Source organism: Crinia signifera, chromosome 2 (genome assembly GCF_055691185.1).
Source record: "Crinia signifera chromosome 2, ASM5569118v1, whole genome shotgun sequence".
Lineage (NCBI taxonomy): Eukaryota > Metazoa > Chordata > Amphibia > Anura > Myobatrachidae > Crinia > Crinia signifera.
Window position 1 is genome coordinate 178,583,197 of NC_139218.1, and position 22,938 is coordinate 178,606,134.

General features: G+C 42.6%; 1 protein-coding gene across 1 annotated transcript in view; it reads right to left on the bottom strand.

Moving 5' to 3' along the window:
- HEATR6 (HEAT repeat containing 6) overlaps window positions 1-22,938 on the bottom strand; it is a 98,534-nt gene that overhangs the window by 19,600 nt on the left and 55,996 nt on the right. The window contains exons 10-11 of the mRNA XM_083173236.1: window positions 15,571-15,777; window positions 8,341-8,440 (exon numbers count right to left, since the gene is read on the bottom strand). Of these exons, the coding sequence (XP_083029362.1) occupies window positions 8,341-8,440; window positions 15,571-15,777 (307 nt within the window). The remainder of the gene's footprint in view (window positions 1-8,340; window positions 8,441-15,570; window positions 15,778-22,938) is intronic.

Consider the following 22,938-nt stretch of genomic DNA (forward strand, 5'->3'; position numbering starts at 1 on the left):
GAAAGCGGCGACTGCAAACCCAGGACATCATGGAAATCCAAGTGCCCTGAGTAGAAGCCGGTCTACACGCTCCAGACACAGCACTTACACACAGTGTCCAAGAATACATATAGTTAGTAGATACACAAAAGTAAATTAATAAATGAAAGGAGAGAGAGACGCGGAATTTGAAATTTTCTAATTAAACTAATCGTGGGATAATTCCCAAACAGTCCTATTCCCATAGGGCAAAAGATAATGAGCATAAACAGCAAGCAAGCAAGAAAAATTTACATAGATTAGTCCATACAGGTGAGGTCTAATGCCTCATTCAGACCTAGGGGGCTTAAGGTATCCAGTTTGAAGATCCAGGACGACTCTGCTATGCAGAGCTTCCTGAACCTATCACCTCCTCTTTTAGTGTGATTGATGTGGTCTATACCGGTCATTTTAAGACTACTGGGATCTCCACTGTGATGTTCAGTGAAGTGTCGTGGAATACTGTGATTAGATGCCCTTTTCATAATATTATTACGGTGTTCTCTAAATCGAGTCTTCAGACTCCGGGTTGTACGTCCCACGTACTGTAATTGGCATGGACATTTGAGGATATAGATACAGTATTCTGTATCACAGTTAATAAAATGTTTAATGTCGAATGTTTTCTTATTAGATGAAGATGTAATTTTACTTGTTTTATTGCACATTTAACTTCCTGGATATTGCGTTCTCAATACACAATCAGATGGTGATTTCAAATAATCACATCAAATCGGTTGGCACAAATAACTATTTTTTTTTTTTTTTTTTTTTTTTTAAATGTTTTTATTGAAACACCAGAAATCACAATGTTACAGATTGAATGTATGAATAGCAATTTCCATACAGGTAACAGACATTTGAAAGAAACAGTCATTGAACAGTATTATCTCTTTTATCAGGCACCGTCCTCCAATATTAAAGATCTCGGCAAAACATATCCTGTGTCTAAGTCGTCCTTTCCTCCCCCACCTCAGGTGTATTTAACCTGTCCATTGGCCCTTGGTGTCCCAGGGCTGTCAATCTGGTTGGTGAAAGCACCTCACTTTTAGGTATCTATGATTATAGGGGGGTCCCCTGAGACAAGTCTCATCAGGTACCACTGGGTGTCTTTAAATGAATTATGGAGTTTTATTCTGATTTCAGGTGAGAGCACAGTTATATAGCTTTCCCAAGTATCGAATATTTTCTTAGTGTGGCGTTCTTTATCTAAGAGTCCCTCAATCCATTCCATGTTAAATACATGGAACAGTTTTGTCTTAAATAACTGCATAGAAGGGGGAACAGCGTCAATCCATGTCTGCAGAATGGCCTTGCGTGCGACCGCACTGACAATCACCAATAGCCGCCTACACCCTCTGGTTATTCTTTGGTCCTCGGGCAGTATACCAAAGATAGCCCATTGATCATTGAAAGGGACATAGTTCACCAGGTGGTCCTGTGCGAACCTCCTGACCTGAAGCCAAAACCGTTTGATTATGGGGCAATCCCAGAAGTAATGGTATAGGTTTGCCTCGCTGGCCTGGCACCTCGGGCATGCCGCCGTGGGGGCCATCCCAGCGAGGAATTGTCTGCGAGGGGAGAAATATGCCTTATGGAAAATGTTGAGAAACATTTCTTGGTATTGTATGGCGGGTAATAGTTTCCTGGAGCGCCACAGTGCCTTGGTTAGCACCAGGCATGTCAGGTCTGGCATTGCTTGTGTCCAGGCTTTCATTCCTGTGGTGATGGTGTCATGGTCTATAATTTGCCGGAGAAAATTATAGTGAATAGATATAGCCCGTCTTTCGGCCACCCCAGATAGGAGCATCGCGTCTAGAGCGTTTGTCCAATCCGCCTCTGAAAAGTAGCGTATCACTTGCGATGCATAGTGTGTAGCTTGCATATAAGCCAGAGGGTGTCTTCCAAATGTTGGAAATTTCTCTGACGCTTTGACAAAAGACATAGGTTTTTTCAAGTCGATGTCAATCAGGGCTCTGACAGTGGACAAACCCTCAGACCGCAGACTCTCAAATGGTTGGCGCGCCTGGCCTCCCTGGAATTCTGGATTATGTATAAAGGGTAAGAATAAAGATTTGTGGGCATTGAGATTTAGTCTATGTCTAAGAATGTGCCATACCTTGCGTGTGGACCATAGAAGTGGGTTAAGTTTAATTTGTTCCTCCACCTCCTCGTCTTGCATGTGGAGAAAGCCCACCAGATCACAGTTGACCAGAAACTCCCCTTCAACCCTGGTATTAGCGTAAACCTCCCGACTATGTAGCCAATCCCTTAAAAAGCGGAGAATAGATGAGTGATTGTAGTGTAAAATGTTTGGGAAATTAATTCCTCCATTAAACACCGGTTGCTGCAGTTTATATAGTCCTATACGGGGACGTTTAGTTCCCCATATAAATTTCCTGAACAGTGAGTCTAACAGTCGCAGGTCTCTCTGTGGTAGTAACAATGGGAGGGCCTGAAGCAAGTACAGCAAGCGCGGGAAAGTCACCATCTTGATCAGGTTGGCCCTGCCCACATAGGAAAGTTTCAAATGTTTCCACCCCTCTAGTTCTCTAGATGTCGTCTGGATCGCCTCTGTTATATTGATTCTATATAGGTCCGCGGCCCGTTTTGGGAGGTGTATGCCCAGGTAATCAATGTAAGCCCTCTCCCAACGGATCGGGAAGCCCCTACCCCAGGTGGGTATGTGTATCTGGGGGTGCAAGAATAGCCCCGAAGACTTGGAGACATTTATTGTATAACCTGAAATTTCTCCATAGTCGTCCAATTTTTCCAGGATTTTCCCTAGTGACTGCCCCGGGTTACCTATATATAACAGGACATCGTCCGCAAAAGCCGAGAGCTTTAATTCTGAGTTCCCTATCTTAATTCCCTCAAACTCTGGCCAAGATTGCAAAATTCGGAATAGTGGGTCTATGCATAAATTGAACAATAAGGGGGAAAGTGGGCAGCCTTGGCGTGTGCCCCTAGACATTTGGATATTTGTGCCCCTTCGCCCATTTATCAGCAGTGAGGTGGAGGGTAAAGTGTAGAAATATCTTATCAGATCTATGAAGGAGTTATCGAACTGCCTACGCTCTAAGATCGAGTAAAGGTGTGGCCAAGCTACTGAGTCAAAGGCTTTGTTCGTGTCCAAACTCAGTAACATGCTTTGAGGGGCTTTCTTATAGAATTCCGCCATCACAGCCGAGATGGCCATCCTTATGGCTCTCACCGAGTGACGGCCTCGTATGAAGCCCATCTGGTGGCTGGTAAACAAATCATCGGCTATCAGCTGCAATCTATTGGCGATTATCTTCGTCAAAATTTTAAAATCAACATTTAAGAGGGAAATTAACTATTTACATTTTAATAGCGGTCACCATAGACCATGGATTTCTAATATCCCCAAAAATCAACTTCTAAGGATTCGCAGGAACTGCACTAGAGACATTGATTTTAAACTGCAGTCTGAGTCCATGCTTGGCCACTTTAGGAGAAGAGGCTACCCAGAACCTCTTCTAAAGGAAGCCTCTTTGTCAAAGACCACCGTTAGAGATGACCTTTTGATATCTAAAAGTACAACCCCTGAGAGCCTCGATATAAACTTAAGACCACCTCTGTTCATATCAAAATTCAACACGAAATCCCTAGATATTAGAAAGATTGTGCTGAAAAATTCTGAGATCTTAAAATTTGATAAAATTCTTCCACCTGTTTGTGTGAAACCTAAAATTGTCTTTAGAAGGAACAGGAACATCAAAGACCATTTATCCCCTAGTCTTCTGCCCCCCCTTCCACAAGTTTCCCAATCTTCCTGGCTTCCCAACAAACCATTAGGGAGCTACCGTTGTAACAAAAATATATGCCTCACTTGTAAACAAATGTGCAATAAAACAAGTAAAATTACATCTTCATCTAATAAGAAAACATTCGACATTAAACATTTTATTAACTGTGATACAGAATACTGTATCTATATCCTCGAATGTCCATGCCAATTACAGTACGTGGGACGTACAACCCGGAGTCTGAAGACTCGATTTAGAGAACACCGTAATAATATTATGAAAAGGGCATCTAATCACAGTATTCCACGACACTTCACTGAACATCACAGTGGAGATCCCAGTAGTCTTAAAATGACCGGTATAGACCACATCAATCACACTAAAAGAGGAGGTGATAGGTTCAGGAAGCTCTGCATAGCAGAGTCGTCCTGGATCTTCAAACTGGATACCTTAAGCCCCCTAGGTCTGAATGAGGCATTAGACCTCACCTGTATGGACTAATCTATGTCAATTTTTCTTGCTTGCTTGCTGTTTATGCTCATTATCTTTTGCCCTATGGGAATAGGACTGTTTGGGAATTATCCCACGATTAGTCTAATTAGAAAATTTCAAATTCCGCGTCTCTCTCTCCTTTCATTTATTAATTTACTTTTGTGTATCTACTAACTATATGTATTCTTGGACACTGTGTGTAAGTGCTGTGTCTGGAGCGTGTAGACCGGCTTCTACTCAGGGCACTTGGATTTCCATGATGTCCTGGGTTTGCAGTCGCCGCTTTCCACTCCCCTGACATAACATCCCATACAGTGCATCAAATTACGATATATTGTCAGGAACCCAATATCTTATAATATTAATACAAGAGAACTCTATTTAGGTTTCTCTTAATATCAACTCTCTAAAACATCTTTTTGCTCTCTATTTTTCTTATCGCTCTTCCAAAACTTTAGTGTTTACTAGCAATTCCAGATTAACTGGATACAACTCAGATTTTGACTGTAATTATTCTAATAATGAATTTATTAATGATTTGATCTAATCTACCTCACTTATAATAGAAGACATCCACTATTCTCTCTTTCATATACGATTATGCTAGATTCTCTTTACCATTCATATTGAACTATATCCTTAAACTGTCCTGGTCACGTAAAACATGTAATGATCTACTAATTATGTGATTAAAGGATATCTCTATTTGTTAAGAAAAGCCATTTAAAATTATATACTGCTGTATCTTATATTTGTATTACCATCGATATGTTATTTGATATTTTCCTAAATATAATATGAATTTGACACCAGGCACATTGTTGTTCTATGTAATAGGTTCATTAGGTTAATTAACTGCCAATTTAGAAATAACGCAGATGCCTTAAATAGCAGAGGCGGACACACAGTAATCGTCTTGAAAAAGTTCCCGGTTGTCAAGGGAACGAAACGCGTCGACGTCATTTCCGCCCCAGAGCCAAATCCCTTCCTGAGGTCACGAGGTCGTTTATACGGAGCCGGCTGACTACACGGACTGCCGCTGCTAAAACTCCGTAAGCTCTATCCAGCGCATCAGCGCCTACAGCCGCCTGGACCCACTGCTTACACAGTCTCTTCCTCCGCTACCCTTTACTGAAAACAAAGTACGGACGCCAATAAATTGTGAGCACCGGGTTGAGCCACCGTGACATCGGGCTCCCCGCCCCTCCGCTACTATTCATCAAGGAGGGTGAGCATACTGCATACTGAAAGGAGACTTCACACTACCTGACTTCACTTCTCTGGCGTTTTCACTAGCGCTAACAGGTCACCTACAGTTTTCTCCTGCGTTATAGTGCTCTGGCTTGTACTTTTTACTGCTTACCTTGCTATTAACAAATTGGTTGCTGCAAACTTCATACTAACACCAACCTTCTGTATCGACCTAACACGTGACCCATTCAGGAATTGGCTATTTCGACACCATTTATTCAAGTGTCCTCTATATCAATTTATACGGTATCTGCCTATAAATTTATTAATTGTGTATTTTTCTGTGCTATTTTTATTGCTATTGTATATGTTTTTGTATGAGCTCTTTTTTACTATGAAATTTTCTTATATATAAAAATTAACAGCGTTAATTAAACTGTGCCCTGGTGTCCTTCTGTTCAGTACGGTTCATGAGGTATACTTCTGTCCTCAGCAGCGCTAGTGCATAACCCCACTTTTTTGCTATTTCCCTAGTGAGCCACCAGCAGACTCACTTGCACTAGCTGCAGCTTAGCACAGGTTATTCATATTATCTAATTCTTTAATTAATAAAAAAAATTCTATTTTTAGCGCCGGGCTCTGTGGATTGTAGAGGACCCTCAAAAGTCCATTCTACTTCCACAGATTTGTCTCTTTTAGTGTTGCAATTAGAACATATAACAGGAAGCCTTACAGTAAAGTTAAATCTTTCTTTCAATGAGCGTGTGCAATATATTTTTCAGACATTTTATGCATGCAAAGGTGGCTTATTACACAAAATACTCCTAGGAAACAGTCTATTCCATTAATATATCCAAATTTATAATTCAAATAATAGCATCTGCCCTGTATAACTTGTCACCAGACTTTTAAGTATTTACAGTGCTATAACAAATAATTTGAATACAATATTAATGGATGTGATTTTATTTTCTCATTCTTAAAACATAAATTCCTAATGCACAACAAACACAAATCAGTCATAACATTAAAACCGCTGACAGGTGAATTATCCGGTTACAATGAGACCTGTCACAAGTTGGGATATACAGTATTATGTATTAATGCCGTGTTCTCACTGCGAGTGAGAAATACACGGCTTTTCCCCGGCACTGCCGCGCTGGACCCCCATTCTCACTGCAAGGCAAATTCCCGGGTGAAGAAGTTCTACTCAGGAATTTGCCTTTTAACACGGGTTTTTTGGCAGTGTGAACGGGTCAACCCATGTCTGCATACCCGGATCTCAGACACGGGTAAAAAGAAGGGTTTTACCCATGTCTGAGATCTGGGTATGCGACCCGTTCACCCTGCCAAAAATCCCGTGTTTAAAGGAAAATTCCCGGGTCTACATGCTAGACCCGGGAATTTGGCTGCAGTGAGAACGGGGTATAAGTGAACACCTAAGTGTAAGGATCTAAATGACATGGGTCTATTTGTGATGACTGAGTCAGAGCAACTCCAAAACTGCAGGTCATGAGGGGTGTGTGGTTGGTTAGTACCCATAAATATAGTCCAAGCAAGGACAACTGGTAAACAAGCAACCAGGTTATAGTTGCCCAAGGCCTATTGGGAAATGAAGGTTAGCCCATCTGCTCTGATACCACAGAAGTGCTGGGTGACAAAAAAGAGGTCAGAACATGCAGTACATCTCAACTCTCTGCAATGCTGGAGACCGGTCATAGCGCCCATGTTGATCACTGTCCATATCTGAAATGACCTACAATGAGCATGTGATGCATCAGAACTGGACAATAAAGCAATGGAAGAAGGTAGCCTGGTCTGATGCATCACATTTTCTCTTACATCATGTGGATGGCCAGGTGCATTGCATGGTTTATCTGGGAAAAAATGGCACCAGAATGCATTATGAGAAGAAGGCAAGCCAATGGAGGTAGTCTGGTGCTCTGAGCATGGTTTTGCAGGTAATTCATGGGTCCTGCCATTAAGGTAGATGTTGGAAATGTACAAAGGGTCCCTTGACCGATGGTGGGGGGAATCTGGAAACCACAGGAAATACCATAAGACACCATCAGAGGTCTTGTGGAGTCCATACCTCGATGGATCACAGCTATTTTGGAGATGGGCGATGGACCTACACAGTATTACATATGTAGTTTAAATGTTATAGCAGATCAATATATTATTATATTATTGACACATCACTTCTTGCAGGAAAGACAAACACAGAAAGAAATGCAAAACACAGATAGTGCCCTGGTCTGAATGAATGAATGAATATATAACGGAAAACAGTCCATAAATATGTAGATCCAATGTCAAGTGAAGCCAACAACGTATCCAGAACTTGTTTATTAATCTTCAAGTTGTCACTGGAAACATATTCTACATCCCTTGGATTCTACATCCCTTGGATGTAGAATATGTTTCCAGTGACAACTTGAAGATTAATAAACAAGTTCTGGATGAATACACGTCGTTGGCTTCACTTGACATTGGATCTACATATTTATGGACTGTTTTCCGTTTTTAATAGGCGCCATACCATAAGTGGGTGTTATTATTGTTGTAATTGTCTCCTAACCCTCTGGGGACATTGTGGTAAGGCAGCCAACCTTAAAAGGTTCTTTAGTCTGTATAGCGCGAGTGGATTATTGAGATATATATATATATATATATACACACACACACACACACACACACATATACATACATACATATACATACACACACATACATATATTCATATATACATACACACATATATACACACACACACACACAAAACATCTAGTAATAGCTTCAGGAGCAAAACACAATAAATCAGGGCAAAATACTAAGTACACTTCTTAAAATGGAACGCTGTACAAACCTTTATTGCGAATATAAGGTTTAATGTGGTTCCAAACTCTAGTGAGTAATCCTGCTTTCAACCGATGATAAGGTGCATTTGATACCAAATTTGCAAGACACTAGAATACAAAAAGGTTATAAAAATGTTGAATGTGTGGTGAGCAGCAATGCGATTATTATCATACTGTCAGGGAGGTACTCAAAAAGCTGTGATAATTTACCACAGATAACTGTATCCATGGGGCTATTCAATTTGCCCAGATAAGGTTAACAGGGATCTTGTTTCACATGCCAGGACAAAATCCTTGAGACTTGCTTAAACAAGGGGATGAAACCACAAAAACACACAGGTTTCACTGATCCTGTATGTTTCGTGAGAAATTAAATGAATTTACAGTATTTTTACAGGTGATCTCAAATTGTATAGCCTATTAAAAAATCCAGTGAAACGTGAGGAAAACGGATGTTTTTATCACACCCAACATTTCATCATGTCTAATTGTATACCCCCTAAAGAATAAAATGGACGCATTCCAAAATCAGGCAAATACACACAGAATATTCTTCCCTTACTGAGGGTAGCCTTTTTTTTCGTTCTCCTTTAACAGCATTTGAAAAAATAGTTATAACAAATGTGGAAAAGAAAATCAAATGGGAGATGAAGGGGCAGGCATGATAATAGGAGATCTGGAGACACAAATAAACACAGAACAGAAATTGCCCGACATGAAATTCTATGTAACCCAATATAAAACAGAAGCCGCTCAATTAATTCAGCAATAACCCTCAGGGTTCTTGATTATTCTCCTTAAACCAGTGGTTCCCAAACTGTGTGCCTAGGCTCCCTGGGGTGCCTCAGGACACTTGCAGGGGTGCCTTGGGTTGGTGGACCAGGATCAATTCATATTATTTATGGTCAATGTAACAGGCAAAACTAGTGCTGGTGGCTGCCAATCATAATATATATGGACAAACAGGAGCAAATCCTCACCACATAACTGTGACATATACACTTTCATTTTTTCTCAAAAAGAAACATTTAGCCTAGGGGTGCCTTGAAAACATTTTGATGCTCTAGGGTGCCGTGATTCAAAAAAGTCTGGGAACCACTGGCTTAAACCCATTTAGTCTCTGAAATTTGTGAGGAGATATATTATTGTGCTGGTTATGGAGGTGAAGAAAACCACAAGATGTATTATCATGGTGATAGATAAGTATTTATTACACATACACACACAACTTCCAGAACTCCCCCCCCCCCCCCCTCCCCCAGAAATCTAAAGTCCTGGGTCCAATTGGACTGGTGTTACTCACATTAGTTTTTAACTACACCTGTGTTGCTCACATTAGCCATCATGCCTTTCGACATGTGTTTGTTTTATGCACTTATTCTGTATAAAGTGTACCTCAGCCTGATAGTAGCATAATTCTGACTTACTCAGACGTCCTTACACAGGCAGTGTGTGATGGCTTACTATGCTGGATCACCTGCCTGGCCGGGCAAACCTAGTCATTGTTAGCCACGCAGGAGGACTGTCTCAGAGGGAGGGCAGAGTCACACGGGATTCAGGGGGCAGGGCTACATGGAGTCAGGGGGCGGGGCTACACGGAGTCAGGATAGTGCTCACATTGCTGCTGCTGGTGCTGCTGTCAGGGAGGGAGGTGCAGCTCGACATCCTTCCAGACCAGGGCATGCTCATTGTCCATCAGTGAGATTACCCTCACCCCCAAGAGTGAGTGGAGGGAGTACTACTGTGTGTGTGTATTTTTCTTGTGAAATTAAGTATGTAAGGTGGGTTAGCATTAGGCTGGGGGAGGGAGGGTTATTTTTAGGCACTAGAGGGGACATAGAGTTAGGCTGGGGGGGGGGCTAGCTGAATTAGGTGGTGGAAAGGGAAGGTTAGGCTGCAGGGCAAGTGAGTGCATCAGTGTGATAGACTGCAGGCCTCATTGTGCGGGAGAATGTCAGTGTGATTTAGCGCAGGCCGCAGAGTGAGGGATCGCATCAGTGTGATAGCGCGGAGGCCGCAGAGTGAGGGAGCACGTCAGTGTGATAGAGCGCAGGCCGCAGAGTGAGGGAGCATGTCAGTGTGATACAGCGCAGGCCGCAGAGTGAGGGATCACATCAGTGTGATAGCACGGAGGCCGCAGAGTGAGGGAGCACGTCAGTGTGATAGAGCGCAGGCCGCAGAGTGAGGGAGCACGTCAGTGTGATACAGCACAGGCCGCAGAGTGAGGGATCACATCAGTGTGATAGCACGGAGGCCGCAGAGTGAGGGAGCATGTCAGTGTGATAGAGCGCAGGCCGCAGAGTGAGGGAGCACGTCAGTGTGATACAGCGCAGGCCGCAGAGTGAGGGAGCACGTCAGTGTGATACAGCACAGGCTGCAGAGTGAGGGATCACATCAGTGTGATAGCGCGGAGGCCGCAGAGTGAGGGAGCACGTCAGTGTGATAGAGCGCAGGCCGCAGAGTGAGGGAGCACGTCAGTGTGATACAGCACAGGCTGCAGAGTGAGGGATCACATCAGTGTGATAGCGCGGAGGCCGCAGAGTGAGGGAGCACGTCAGTGTGATAGAGCGCAGGCCGCAGAGTGAGGGAGCACGTCAGTGTGATAGAGCGCAGGCCGCAGAGTGAGGGAGCACGTCAGTGTGATAGAGCGCAAGCCGCAGAGTGAGGGATCACATCAGTGTGATAGCGCGGAGGCCGCAGAGTGAGGGAGCACGTCAGTGTGATAGAGCGCAGGCCGCAGAGTGAGGGAGCACGTCAGTGTGATAGAGCGCAGGCCGCAGAGTGAGGGAGTGTGTCAGTGTGATACAGCGCAGGCCGCAGAGTTAGGGAGCATGTCAGTGTAATAGAGCGCACAATGCAGAGTGAGAGAGCATGTCAGTGTAATAGAGCGCACAATGCAGAGTGAGAGAGCACGTCAGTGTGATAGAGCGCACAATGCAGAGTAAGGGAGCGGGTCAGTGTGATAGAGTGCAGGCCGCAGAGTGAGGGAGCATGTCAGTGTGATAGAGAGCAGTGTGAGGGAGCAAGTCAGTGTGATAGAGCGCAGGCTGCAGGGTAAGGGAGTGTGCCAGTGTGAATTAATGCTGGCCGCAGGATGAGGGAACATGTCATTGTGATAGAGAGCAGGACACGGGGTGAAGGAGATTGCTCCATCTACAGCTCCCAGATGGCTGATGCTGTTGCTTTGCACAGTTAAGGTAGGTAAACTGTAATATTTGTCTCCAACACCCTGTCCCACACGCATATGTCACTGATACTAAAATGCCACTGTCATCCATATGCCACTATCACTCACTATCACTGTGTGGCATAATGTGTAATGGGCATTACAGTGTTTGGTATAATGTGTATTGGCCATTACGGTGTGTGGCATAACGTGTAATGGGCATTATGGCATGTGGTATACTATGTAATGTGTATACGCTGTGTGACGTGTAATAGGCATTACGGTGTAAATTTTTGGTGCGCACTGTGCCTATTGTCCCTATTTTACAAAAATGTGTCAAGCTCTTGCATGTGTAATGGGCATTACAGTGTGTGGCATTATGTGTAATGGGCATTATGTTGGGTGGCATTATGTGTGATGGGCATTATGGTGTGTGACATGTGTAAAAGGCATTACTGTAAGTGGCATTATGTGTAATGGGCATTACTGTAAGTGGCATTATGTGTAATGGGCATAACAGTGTAAATGCACTGTGCTATCGGCGCGCACTTTCCCTGCTTCTAGTACATGTGGGGGGGTATGATTGATTCTGAAGTGCATGTACATAAAAAAGTCACCTTCTATTTAGTGTGCACACCCCAGTAGGTGGTGATGGACACACCCAGTAGGCGGTGATGGACACGGCCCTCAAATGGTGCACCCCCTAAGGAAATGGGATGCGCACGCCTATGGAGCCAATTAACCTACCAGTATATTTTTGGATTGTGGGAGGTAACTGGTGTACCCGAATAGACACACACACAAGCGTGGGGAGAGAATACAAAATCCAAACAGGGCTATGAATCTGAACCCAATACAATGAAGCAAATACTATAAAAATATGAAATTAAATGAACTACAACTAATAATTACAATTATAAAATATTCTTGACATCAATATACTGTAATGATATAATCAAACAAGTTGATAGATGTAACCTGAAAATATCTATTAACAATATGCAAAGCATATATACGGAATATACCTCTACAACATATGGAAGATAATTAGGAATGTATACAGAAGGCAGACTCTGCTATGTCAGTCGAATCATGGAAAAACAGTCAGTTCTGTTGGGAAATCCCAGATTCATCTCTTCTGCATGAATATATGTAGCCCAACAGATTAATTCAATCCATCTGGGGATGTAGTGTAATTGAAACATCCAAAATACTTTCTGGTGACACAAGTTTTGTACCTACTACCCTTAAACTATAAGGATATCCCAGAGTTACAAATGAAACAAAAATAAAAACAAAACAACAAAAAAAATAACCCACATACGAGGGACCCCTACCTCTTTTATCCCCTGTATTTTTGGAACCAGAACCGCTCCAAGAGGCCAGATCTGGTTATGTTGTTAACGGCAGCATTGAATAGGTACGTGATGAAATTTCCCCTGTAGGAAAATAGTGGCACAGATTGTCTACCTCTTTTGTATTTTAATATGATTGAGGTAATGACGTTTTTGCATAACGTAAAGCTCTATCAAGTTCTAGTATGTCCTTTAATTTAATGTGTAGGAGTGATTTAGTTTAACCCCTCACCCCTAAAGGAATTAAAGATGATTTCCGCCTGTGAAGAGAAAGCTTTTCTCTGGGAGCAGCCTCAGTTGGTCTACGATAACATATTGTATGTAAAGCTTCAGTTTCATTTATAAGATTGCCTCTTTTAAAATTATTATGCAACTTGATAGTAATACACAACTACTTAATGTTTTGTAATTAAACTTGGGAAATTGAAACAACTTTTCCCCGGAATACCTACACACTTGCCTCTGATGAAGCTGGGAGATAAGAATACAGGTAAACAGGTTAGGCTGCTCTTAGTATGTAACAGTGTTTAACTGGAAGTAGCCATCATATAACCACCAAGAAGGATATCCTGGTCCAAAATAGAAATCCCCAGATATACAACTATTAAATGGATATGCTAAAGAGTGCATGGACTTACCAACTACATGCTGGTAAAAGGTACAGATGTGTCCATGTACAGCTGGGGATGTAACGCTTTGCTAGTCCAGCAGTCATGTGTGAAGCCAGTCGAACTCTGAGGCTTTTATTAAAAGGGGCATTATTTACAAGGCATGGTTTGCCTTGCATCGATATTCACAATAATAATATAGTTAACAAGATATTGTGCACATCTATATCTTTAACTATGTGCACTCCTGCGGGTCATTAACCATGTCCTCCATCATCTGCACATGCAGTTAAATGTTGACTATATAGTCAATGACTGCATGTTCTGACATCACCGTTCAGTATCTATGCCCTTAAATGTTTGCCCGGGAGTTTAAGGTACATCACTAACTATATCACTCAAGGGGCATATCGATTAAAAAATGGGTACAACTAGACTAAGGACTTAAGATTTATTTCACTATGAACTGAGAATACAGCAAGTTGATTTTGCCACAGATTTTCTGAATTCTTCATCGACATTGTCTCAAGAGACAGGACAACTCAATACGATAAAATGCAGTGATACGCTTTGGGGGGAAATCAATTAGGAACCACGTTAAGGGGGTATTCAATCCCCTCCACTATTTCCGACGAGGGAATTAGTGGTAGGCACCTATTCAATGCTGTCTGGTCTGACAGCATTGACGAGGCAGACCGACAGAACGGGCCCAACTTTGAAAGCTGTTGAGCAGCCCTTGCTGCTATGAGGGCGTGCTTTCCGTGCTGTATTAGCACGGATCAAATTGCATTGCATTGCATGTGCATCCGTTGTGCATGCAATGCGATGCAATGTGATGAAACCTAAGTACAAAAAGTATGTGCAAGCACATACTTTTTGTACTTAGGTTTCATCACATTGCATCGCATTGCATGCACAACGGATGCACATGCAATGCAATGTGATCCGTGCTAGTACAGCACGCCCTCATAGCAGCGTGTATGGGCTGCTTTGGACCCGTTTTGTCAATTACGGCCGTGAATGGTCACGATGACAGCTGTAGGTCGAAAATTCACGGCCGTTTATATGGACACACCTTGTTTTCGCTGATTGCCAAGCGGGACATTGAATCTCGCCTTGCGATATGCTGTCGAACAAAATTAAAATGGGCCCGTGTCATGGCTGTCGGGACGTATCGTAAGTCTAGACCCAAAATTGAATACCAACATTAGACCGGCAAAAAAAAAAATGCAAATGTTGAACCCAAATTTTAGATTACTGTGGTATCCATTTTTTTTATATATATTTTAGAAAAGTGATTATGTCAAAATAACTATTTATGCAAAATGTCTCTAATTCAATTTATTTTGCCATTTTTTTTTAAATATTTAGGAATCGTGGCTTCTTTATCTAATTTATTAGAAATATCATAGGTGTTTATTATAGGAATCACCCTAGAATTACCCCTCAAGTAACTTTTCCTCCTGAATCCAAAATATAATTAATCTGCCTTAGGTTTCGCATTATGCCAAAAACGCATATTTATAAGTATTTTCTGAAAAAAATCAATATTTAAATAAACTAATTGTCACAGTCGAAATATTTGTCAGCAATAGTTGATTTGACAAACTGTATCTGGGACAGGGTGGTGAGCATTTTATTTTTTGGGGTGATCTGATCTGGATTGACCCAGATGGGCTGTTGCATGCATGCATGCATATACACATACATATACATATACATAAAAAAATACATACAAACATGGTCCAGCTTCATCTGGGGAGGAGCTGCATTATGGGGCATCATTTTAGGCCCCAAAGAGTTAGGGCCCTCATTTAAGGAAGAGGAAAAAGTGATTTCTATAGAAATGCATGGGTGTCAGTTGCCCGTTCCTAATTTAATACCCCCCATTTATGTGAACCAGCAGCCTGGCTGACTGGAAAGGATCAGTAATGTAGCACTAAAAGTTGAATGGCAAATAAGTAGCTGTTTGCGTTTGCTCTACATAAGTGCACAGGGAAAACATAACAGTGTGTAGTATTTTCAGTTCCCTGTGGTGCTCAACTCTTTTTCGGTTGACATACTTTAAATAAAAAAATCACAGTGCCGTTTAACCATAGATGTACATACCTTAATTATTTGTGTAAGTGTTTGTGCTGAAGATTCAGCAGCGACTGCTAGCAACAGACATCTATGCAGCTCCCTTATACTTGAAGCAAGGGTGACCGAAAAGGGAGTGAAGGCTCTTTTGTGATCACTCATATCATCAGCAACATAAAGAAATTGTTTGGATCCATCCAATATGGCAGACAGAACTTGTAGGGCACATGCACGAGTCTAAAAAACATCAATGTGTCATATCAGAGGTAACAGATAAAAGTAAGGACAGAGATTACTTTTACTTAACCCCTTCATGACAGAGCCAGTTTGTGCCTTCATGACAGAGCCCTTTTTTTCAAATCTGACATGTCTCACTTAAGTGGGGATAACTTTTTTTTGCTTTTACTTATCCCAGTGATTTTGAGATTGTTTTCTCGTGACACATTGTACTTCAAGTTAGTGGTAAATTTTGGTCGATACAGTCTGTGTTTTTTTGTGAAAAATACCAAAATATCGTGAAAAAATGGAAAATTTAGCAATATGCAAAATGTCACATTTTCTGCTTGTGAGACAAATAATCATACCACTCAAAATAGTTAATAACTAACAAAGACCATATGTCTACTTTATGTTGCAATCATTATTTCAACCCCCTTTTCATTTTTTTGGACACTAGGAGGCTTCAAATATGACTAGCAAATTCTCAAATTTTCAAGAAAATTTCAAACTCTGATTTTTTTAGGGACCAGGTCAGTTTTGATGTGACTTTGAGGGACTTGTATGTGAGACACCCCCATAAATGATGCCATTTCAAAAACTGCACCCCTCACAGTATTCAAAACAGCATTATGGAAGTTTGTTAACCCTTTAGGTGTTTCACAGGAATTAAAACAAAGTGTAGGTGAAATTTCAAAATTTCATTTTTTTTGCAGATTTGCAATTTTAATACATTTTTCTAAGGAACACAGTACATTTTACTAGAGAAATGTGACTAAAAATTGATTCCCCCAATTCTTTGGTTTTCATAAATATCCTATATGTGGCCCTAGTGTGCACGGTGACCAAACCACAGGCTTCATAATAGAAGGAGCACCTACTTGATTTTGGAGCCTCCTTTTTATGAGATTATTTTTTAGGCACCATGTAGGTTTCTAGGCACCATAAGATGCTAAAAGTTAGGAACCCCCCCACAAGTGACCCCATTTTGCAAACGACACCCCTCAGGGAATTCATCTAGGGGTATAGTGTACATTTCAAACCCCCAGGGGTTTCACCAATTGTGGTACAACTGGGCAGTGAAAATGAAAAAAAATAATTTTTCATTTTCACAGCTCAGTTGTATCAAAATTGGTGAAACCTCGGGGGGTTTGAAATGTACTCTATACCCCTAGATGAATTCCCTTAGGGGTGTAGTTTGCAAAATGGGGTCACTTGTGGGGGGGTTCCACTGTATGGGTGTTTCGGGGGTCATTCAACCAGAATCTGTGCTGCAAAATCCAAAAATCACTCCTTCCCTTCTGAGTCCTGCCATGCACCCAACTGGTATTTTTTGGTCACATGTGAGGCATTGCCGTACCCGGGAGAAATTGGGGCACAGATTTTGGGGTGCTTTGTCTCCTTCATTCCTTGTGAAAATGAAAATTTTTGAGCCAGATCTGCATTTTTGTGTAAAAAAATTTAATTTTTTACACAAAAATGCAGTTCTGGCTCAAAATTTTTAATTTTCACAAGGAATGAAGGAGACAAAGCACCCCACAATCTGTGCCCCAATTTCTCCCGGGTACGGCAATGCCTCACATGTGACCAAAAAATACCAGTTGGGTGCATGGCAGGACTCAGAAGGGAAGGAGTGATTTTTGGTGGTGGAATGAATGGTGGGTGCTATGTCGCATTAGCAAGACCCCCGAAGCACCAATACAGTGGAACCCCCCCACAAGTGACCCCATTTTGGTCACCAGCTTTGGGAGGGGGGCTGGCGCTGCGGCTGGCGGGGGGGTGGGAGGGGTGCTGGCGCTGCGGCAGCCGGGTGGGTGGGAGGGAGGGGGGCTGGCGATCGTTGGTGATCGGTGCGGTATACACACACACACACATATGTGTGTGTGTGTGTGTGTGTGTGTGTGTGTGTGTGTGTGTGTGTGTGTGTGTGTGTGTGTGTGTGTGTGTGTGTGTGTGTGTGTGTGTGTGTGTGTATATATATATATATATATATATATATATATATATATATATATATATATATATATATATATATATATATATATATATATATATATATATATATATATATATATATATATATATATATATATATATATATATATACAGATAGCGCAGGCCTTATGCTTGCTGGCGAATCGCCAGCAGCATGCTGCTGGCGATCCGCCAGCAACACGGCGCGCCATCTAACTGAGACGCGCGTGCGTCCCCCACGCACGCGCGTCTCAGTATCCGGGCGGCGAGGCGGACACAATACTGTCCGCCTCCCGCTCGAGGGGGGCTGGGGGGACCCGAGGAGGCTGTGGGGGGGTGCGGGCGCCCGGTGTGGGCACCGGGCGACCGAGGGCAGCACCGTCGGAAGGGGACGCGCGCGCACCTCGTGCGCGCGCGTCCCCTTCCGACACACAGATGGCGCGGGAGCAGGGAATGGCGATGCCATCGCCATCCCCTGCAAAGATGAGCCCGGCCCCATCTGTATATATACATATATATATATACACACACACATATACATATATATATATATATATATACATATATATATATATATATATATATATATGTGTGTGTATTTATTTTATTTTAAACTTTTCTAGCAGCATGATGCTGCTGCTGCTGCTGCTGCTGCTGCTGCTGCGGGGGGGAGGGGGGAGGAGGGCAGCGCTGCGTGCGCACCGGGGGAGCTGCTGCCGCTGCCGGGTGAGTGCCCGGCGGGTGGGAGGGGGGGGCTGCACATCGGTGGTGATCGGTGCTGCACCGATCACCACCGTTTTCTGTGTTACCGAGCGGCTTAGCCGCCGGTAACACAGGAAACGCTGTGATTGACTGTTCAGATTTGAACAGCCAATCACAGCGATCGCCGACCGGGGGGGGCACCCCTGCCCCCCCTGGGCGACGAGGGGGGATGTCTGCTGTCAGGGACAGCAGACATCACCTAACTGTCACTGCGTCTCTAGACGCAGTGACAGTTAGAAGTCATGACGTATATATACGTCATGTGTCGGGAAGTACTTCCCGACCATGACGTATATATACGTCAAATGTCGTGAAGGGGTTAAATGGTACTTGTGTAGTTTCATGGCGCCACTGCCCGCATGACACGCAAATCGCATGTGATTTGCGTGCAATGCAATTTAGCACACCCCCACTACCCACATCAGCCCTAAGCATGTAGTGCGCAGCGAGCCCTGCGGTACGCGTCCTCCAGACCTTTTCATACTCCCACTATCCACGTTTGCGTGGAGTTGTTCTTCTAAAGTGGGGCGGGTGCATCGAGCCACCGAACCCAAAGCAAGGCGAGCGCACGCGGATTACTTGACATGTATTCCGCGTCCCCTTGCGGGGCTTGCTGCACTTGCCACGCTTCGGACTAGTTTTCCACGTCCCCTTGCTACACTCGCCACACTTTATAACATCAACACCACGCCAACATGGATAGTGGGGGTTTCAACAGGTCGGGAGGACGGATACCGCGTCCGTTCGCCAGGCCTCGGGCTGACGAGTATAGTGGGGGTGTGCTAAATCGCATGCGAATTGCGTGCAATGCGATAGCGGGCAGTAGCGCTGTGAAACGACACAAGTACCAATGAAACTGGTCATGATGAAAATACGAGAGTCCTGGATGCTTTTACATTTACTATTGACATATAATAATTCCTATACTTGAAGACAAAGCATACCTTTGGCGAATAGTCCTTAAGTACTACTGTCATCAGAGACACAGACTGTGGGCTCCCTATTCCAGGCATATCTGAAATGAAGGCTGACCAATAACCATAAAGAACTTTCTTTTCAATTGACTTTATTGTAGACAAAAAGCAGCACAACGACCCTTGTCGAACTTTGGCTTGGAAAAACCTGAAATAAATATATATGTTGAGTGAAGCAAGCATATTAATTCACATTTATATTTAAATGTAGTGTTCATAAGCCACTTTTTTGTTTTGTTTAGTGAGAACACTACGCACATTTTTTAGAGCACTATGGAGACAATGTGGCATTAACAATGTGTTACAGAGAATGAACACTAATTTTGCAACAGTGTCTTAACCAGATACCTACTACCAGCTGTGGCTTGTTCAGTCTGTGTTACTCATGTAATGATCCTCCTTGATGTCAGTTTGGTAAGAGCTTTGCTAAAAGGCATGTTACCCATCAGCAAAAGGACCAGGGCCGTCTTAACAGCAGTGTGGGCCCCTGGGCAAAGCAATGCACTGGGGACCTTACCCATTCTCCCCTCCTAGGGGGTTGCTATCAGCAGCAGCTTTGATGTCCCACGGGTGGCAGGGGGTGCTCTAACTTCCATTCAACATGTAGGACCTGGAGCAGTAACTTCTGCTAATTACTCCTTTGCTGCACAGGTGGTGGGAGAGTGAACACTAACGTGTGGAAGGGGGCACTGAGCTGAATGAAGGTTCCCTTGTAAAGGACTTCCAGGAAGGTAGGGGGTGTTTTATACGCAGGGGAGGGTTGGATAATGGAGTGGGCTTAATATTCGTCATTTTCCGGTGAAAGTGCAGCTTGTTTGACTTCAGATATTGCCATTATCTGAAAATAGATTTCTTAGCCTTCAATAGAATAAAAACCTAGAATCCCAACTTTCAGGCGGTGCTGGGAACTTGGGGATCAGGAGCCAAAGCAATCCACTGACAAAAATATAAAACTGTACACCAGACGTATGGAGCTGGAGCAGGGACCGGCTGCTGGAAGGCTGATATCTCTGGTTCTGGGCATGATAGAGACAAGCCGCTAGTGTTGACAGAAAGGGGAGAGTCACAGAGAAACTTTAAGTCAGAGGGAATCATAGAAATATGACTGGGAATTGCAATTAACAGGTCGGATGTGGTCTGCTGCTTTGAAGTTGGATATCTCCAGTTCCCCAGGGCCGATTTTCTAAATTCTGGTATCCCTAGAAAAAGGGGATCCTCAGCTATCAGCATAGGGCCCTTATACACCTGACACAGTCAGTGGGATGATTGGTCAGGTGGTGACAACCCTTCAAATCTCTCTGTAACACATTGTTATGCAACATTGCCTCCACATCTTGAAGTAAAATTCCTCATACACATTAGTGTCATACAGTGGTGAGGTGACAGATTGGTCAATTTCTATATATTTTGTGATTAATAAATAATAACCAAATAATTCAGGTGAAGTGACATTTAAACTGCCACATCCTCAATAACACAGTTGATGAACTACACTTGATTAAGTGATCACACACACACAACTTTATTTTAAATTTATTTTTATACTGTTGCACTTGTTTTCACTGTATAATACTTTTTAATTATATTTAGCAGCTTTTAAATTGACAAGAACATTTACATTTTATTGCAACTCTTTCTTGGGACACTACACTGAAAGAAAATATAGCAAAAAAAAAGCTAATCAGCAATGTCAGCCAGTTCATAGTGCCCCTTGTAGGAATCCTTTCTCCACACATTTATACAGATTCCTGGGAAGCACCTCCGTATATATGAAACACTAAATCGGTGACAATACTAGACTATAGGGATTACCTGGCACCCATTCTATTAAGACTGTGCAGATTAACTTTCTTTAATTAATACAGTGCGACCGTCCATTACCACCAGGAATTTCATTTAATTGCATATAGAATCTATATAGAGATTCTATATGCATGCCCAGCTGTGTGTGTTATAGTACTGTGGTGTGCAAAGACCTGACGCAGTGCAGTGCAGTGCGTCAGGCCCTTATGTAGAACACTCTTCCCTGCGTGATGCCCCGGGCCCCACCTGAAAGTCCACCCACTTCTTCAATAAAGTCGACTAGTTGCTGCTCCAATCTAGGCAATGCACAGTCTGTACTGCTGCTGTGGCACCAAGTTTCTTTGCTTGGTTATAGGCTCCTGTAAAAGTTATACCCATTTCTAGTCTAGGGAAAAAAGCTTGCACAGATTGTCACTATGGGCCTTATTTTGGTTCATTCTTTCTGACAAAATCCTTCTTAGATGGGCAAAACCATGTGCACTTCAGGTGGGGCAGATGTAACATGTGCAGAGAGAATTAGATTTGGGTGGGGTTTTACTTCAAAGTGATATCTATATTGCAGTGTAAAAATAAAGCAGCCAGTATTTTCCCTGCACAGAAACAAAATTACTCACCCAAATCTAATTCTCTCTGCACATGTTACATCTGCCCCCCTGCAGTGCACATGGTTTTGCCCATCTAAGAAGGATTTTGTCAGAAAGAATGAACCAAAATAAGGCCCTATATCATCTTGTAATACTGACACTAATAGTTGCCTGAATGTCACATTATCAATGGCTAGACAACACACAGCCTTGCAGCCATTGATGACGATGGTGAGGATTACCATGTATGGCTGTGTGTGGTACAAATTTGGGACCACATACAGCCATACATGGTCATCGTCATCATCAACTGCTGCTGCCAGGCTGAGTACCATACTAGCAGTATATATCATCAATTTCTAGGGGTACAGTGTGTATTACAATTATATGATTTCCATCCTTTCAAATCAAGGGGGCAAAATCGGCGTATCTAAATATATTTTGGGGTAAAAGGCAAAAAAGTTCCCGACCCCTGTACTAGAGGGAGGTGGATCCTAGGAATGAAAAAAATGGTCTAGAACTAGGTGGAAGGGCTTTAACCGATTTTAATGGTTGCCATAAAGCAGGAAAGAGAATCTAATTATGATTGGGGGTTTACAAATACCAAATGGAGTTTTTCAGTAAATTCATGCTTAGTCTGATAGAATAACTTATTAGATGTATATAATTTTCTGCCTGAGAAAAAAAATCTTTAACTTCATTTATACAATCTAATATAAACAAAATATTTAAATATTGAGGAACAACTAGGCGGGTCATTCAATGGTGCGATTTCGACTTAAATTTGCTTATGATTTTGACTATATAGTCAGTGAAGAGGCTTGTGATAACGATGCGTAGCCCTGCAAAGCAGGTATCGCAAGTAAAAATAGGACAGTGTAAGGACAGCCAATTTAACTACCGAGCGGATTGTTAATAAGGGCCATGCTCGGCGATATTGGCAAGTGTGTATGCACTTGCCGATGTGGGGACAGCACTCTGTGTATGCCCCGTAAATGTAAATGCCCTTTTTCCAAATCTTATACTGTAAAAAATGACAACAGTATTATATATAGCAAAACAGAGTGAACTGAAAATATTGTTTT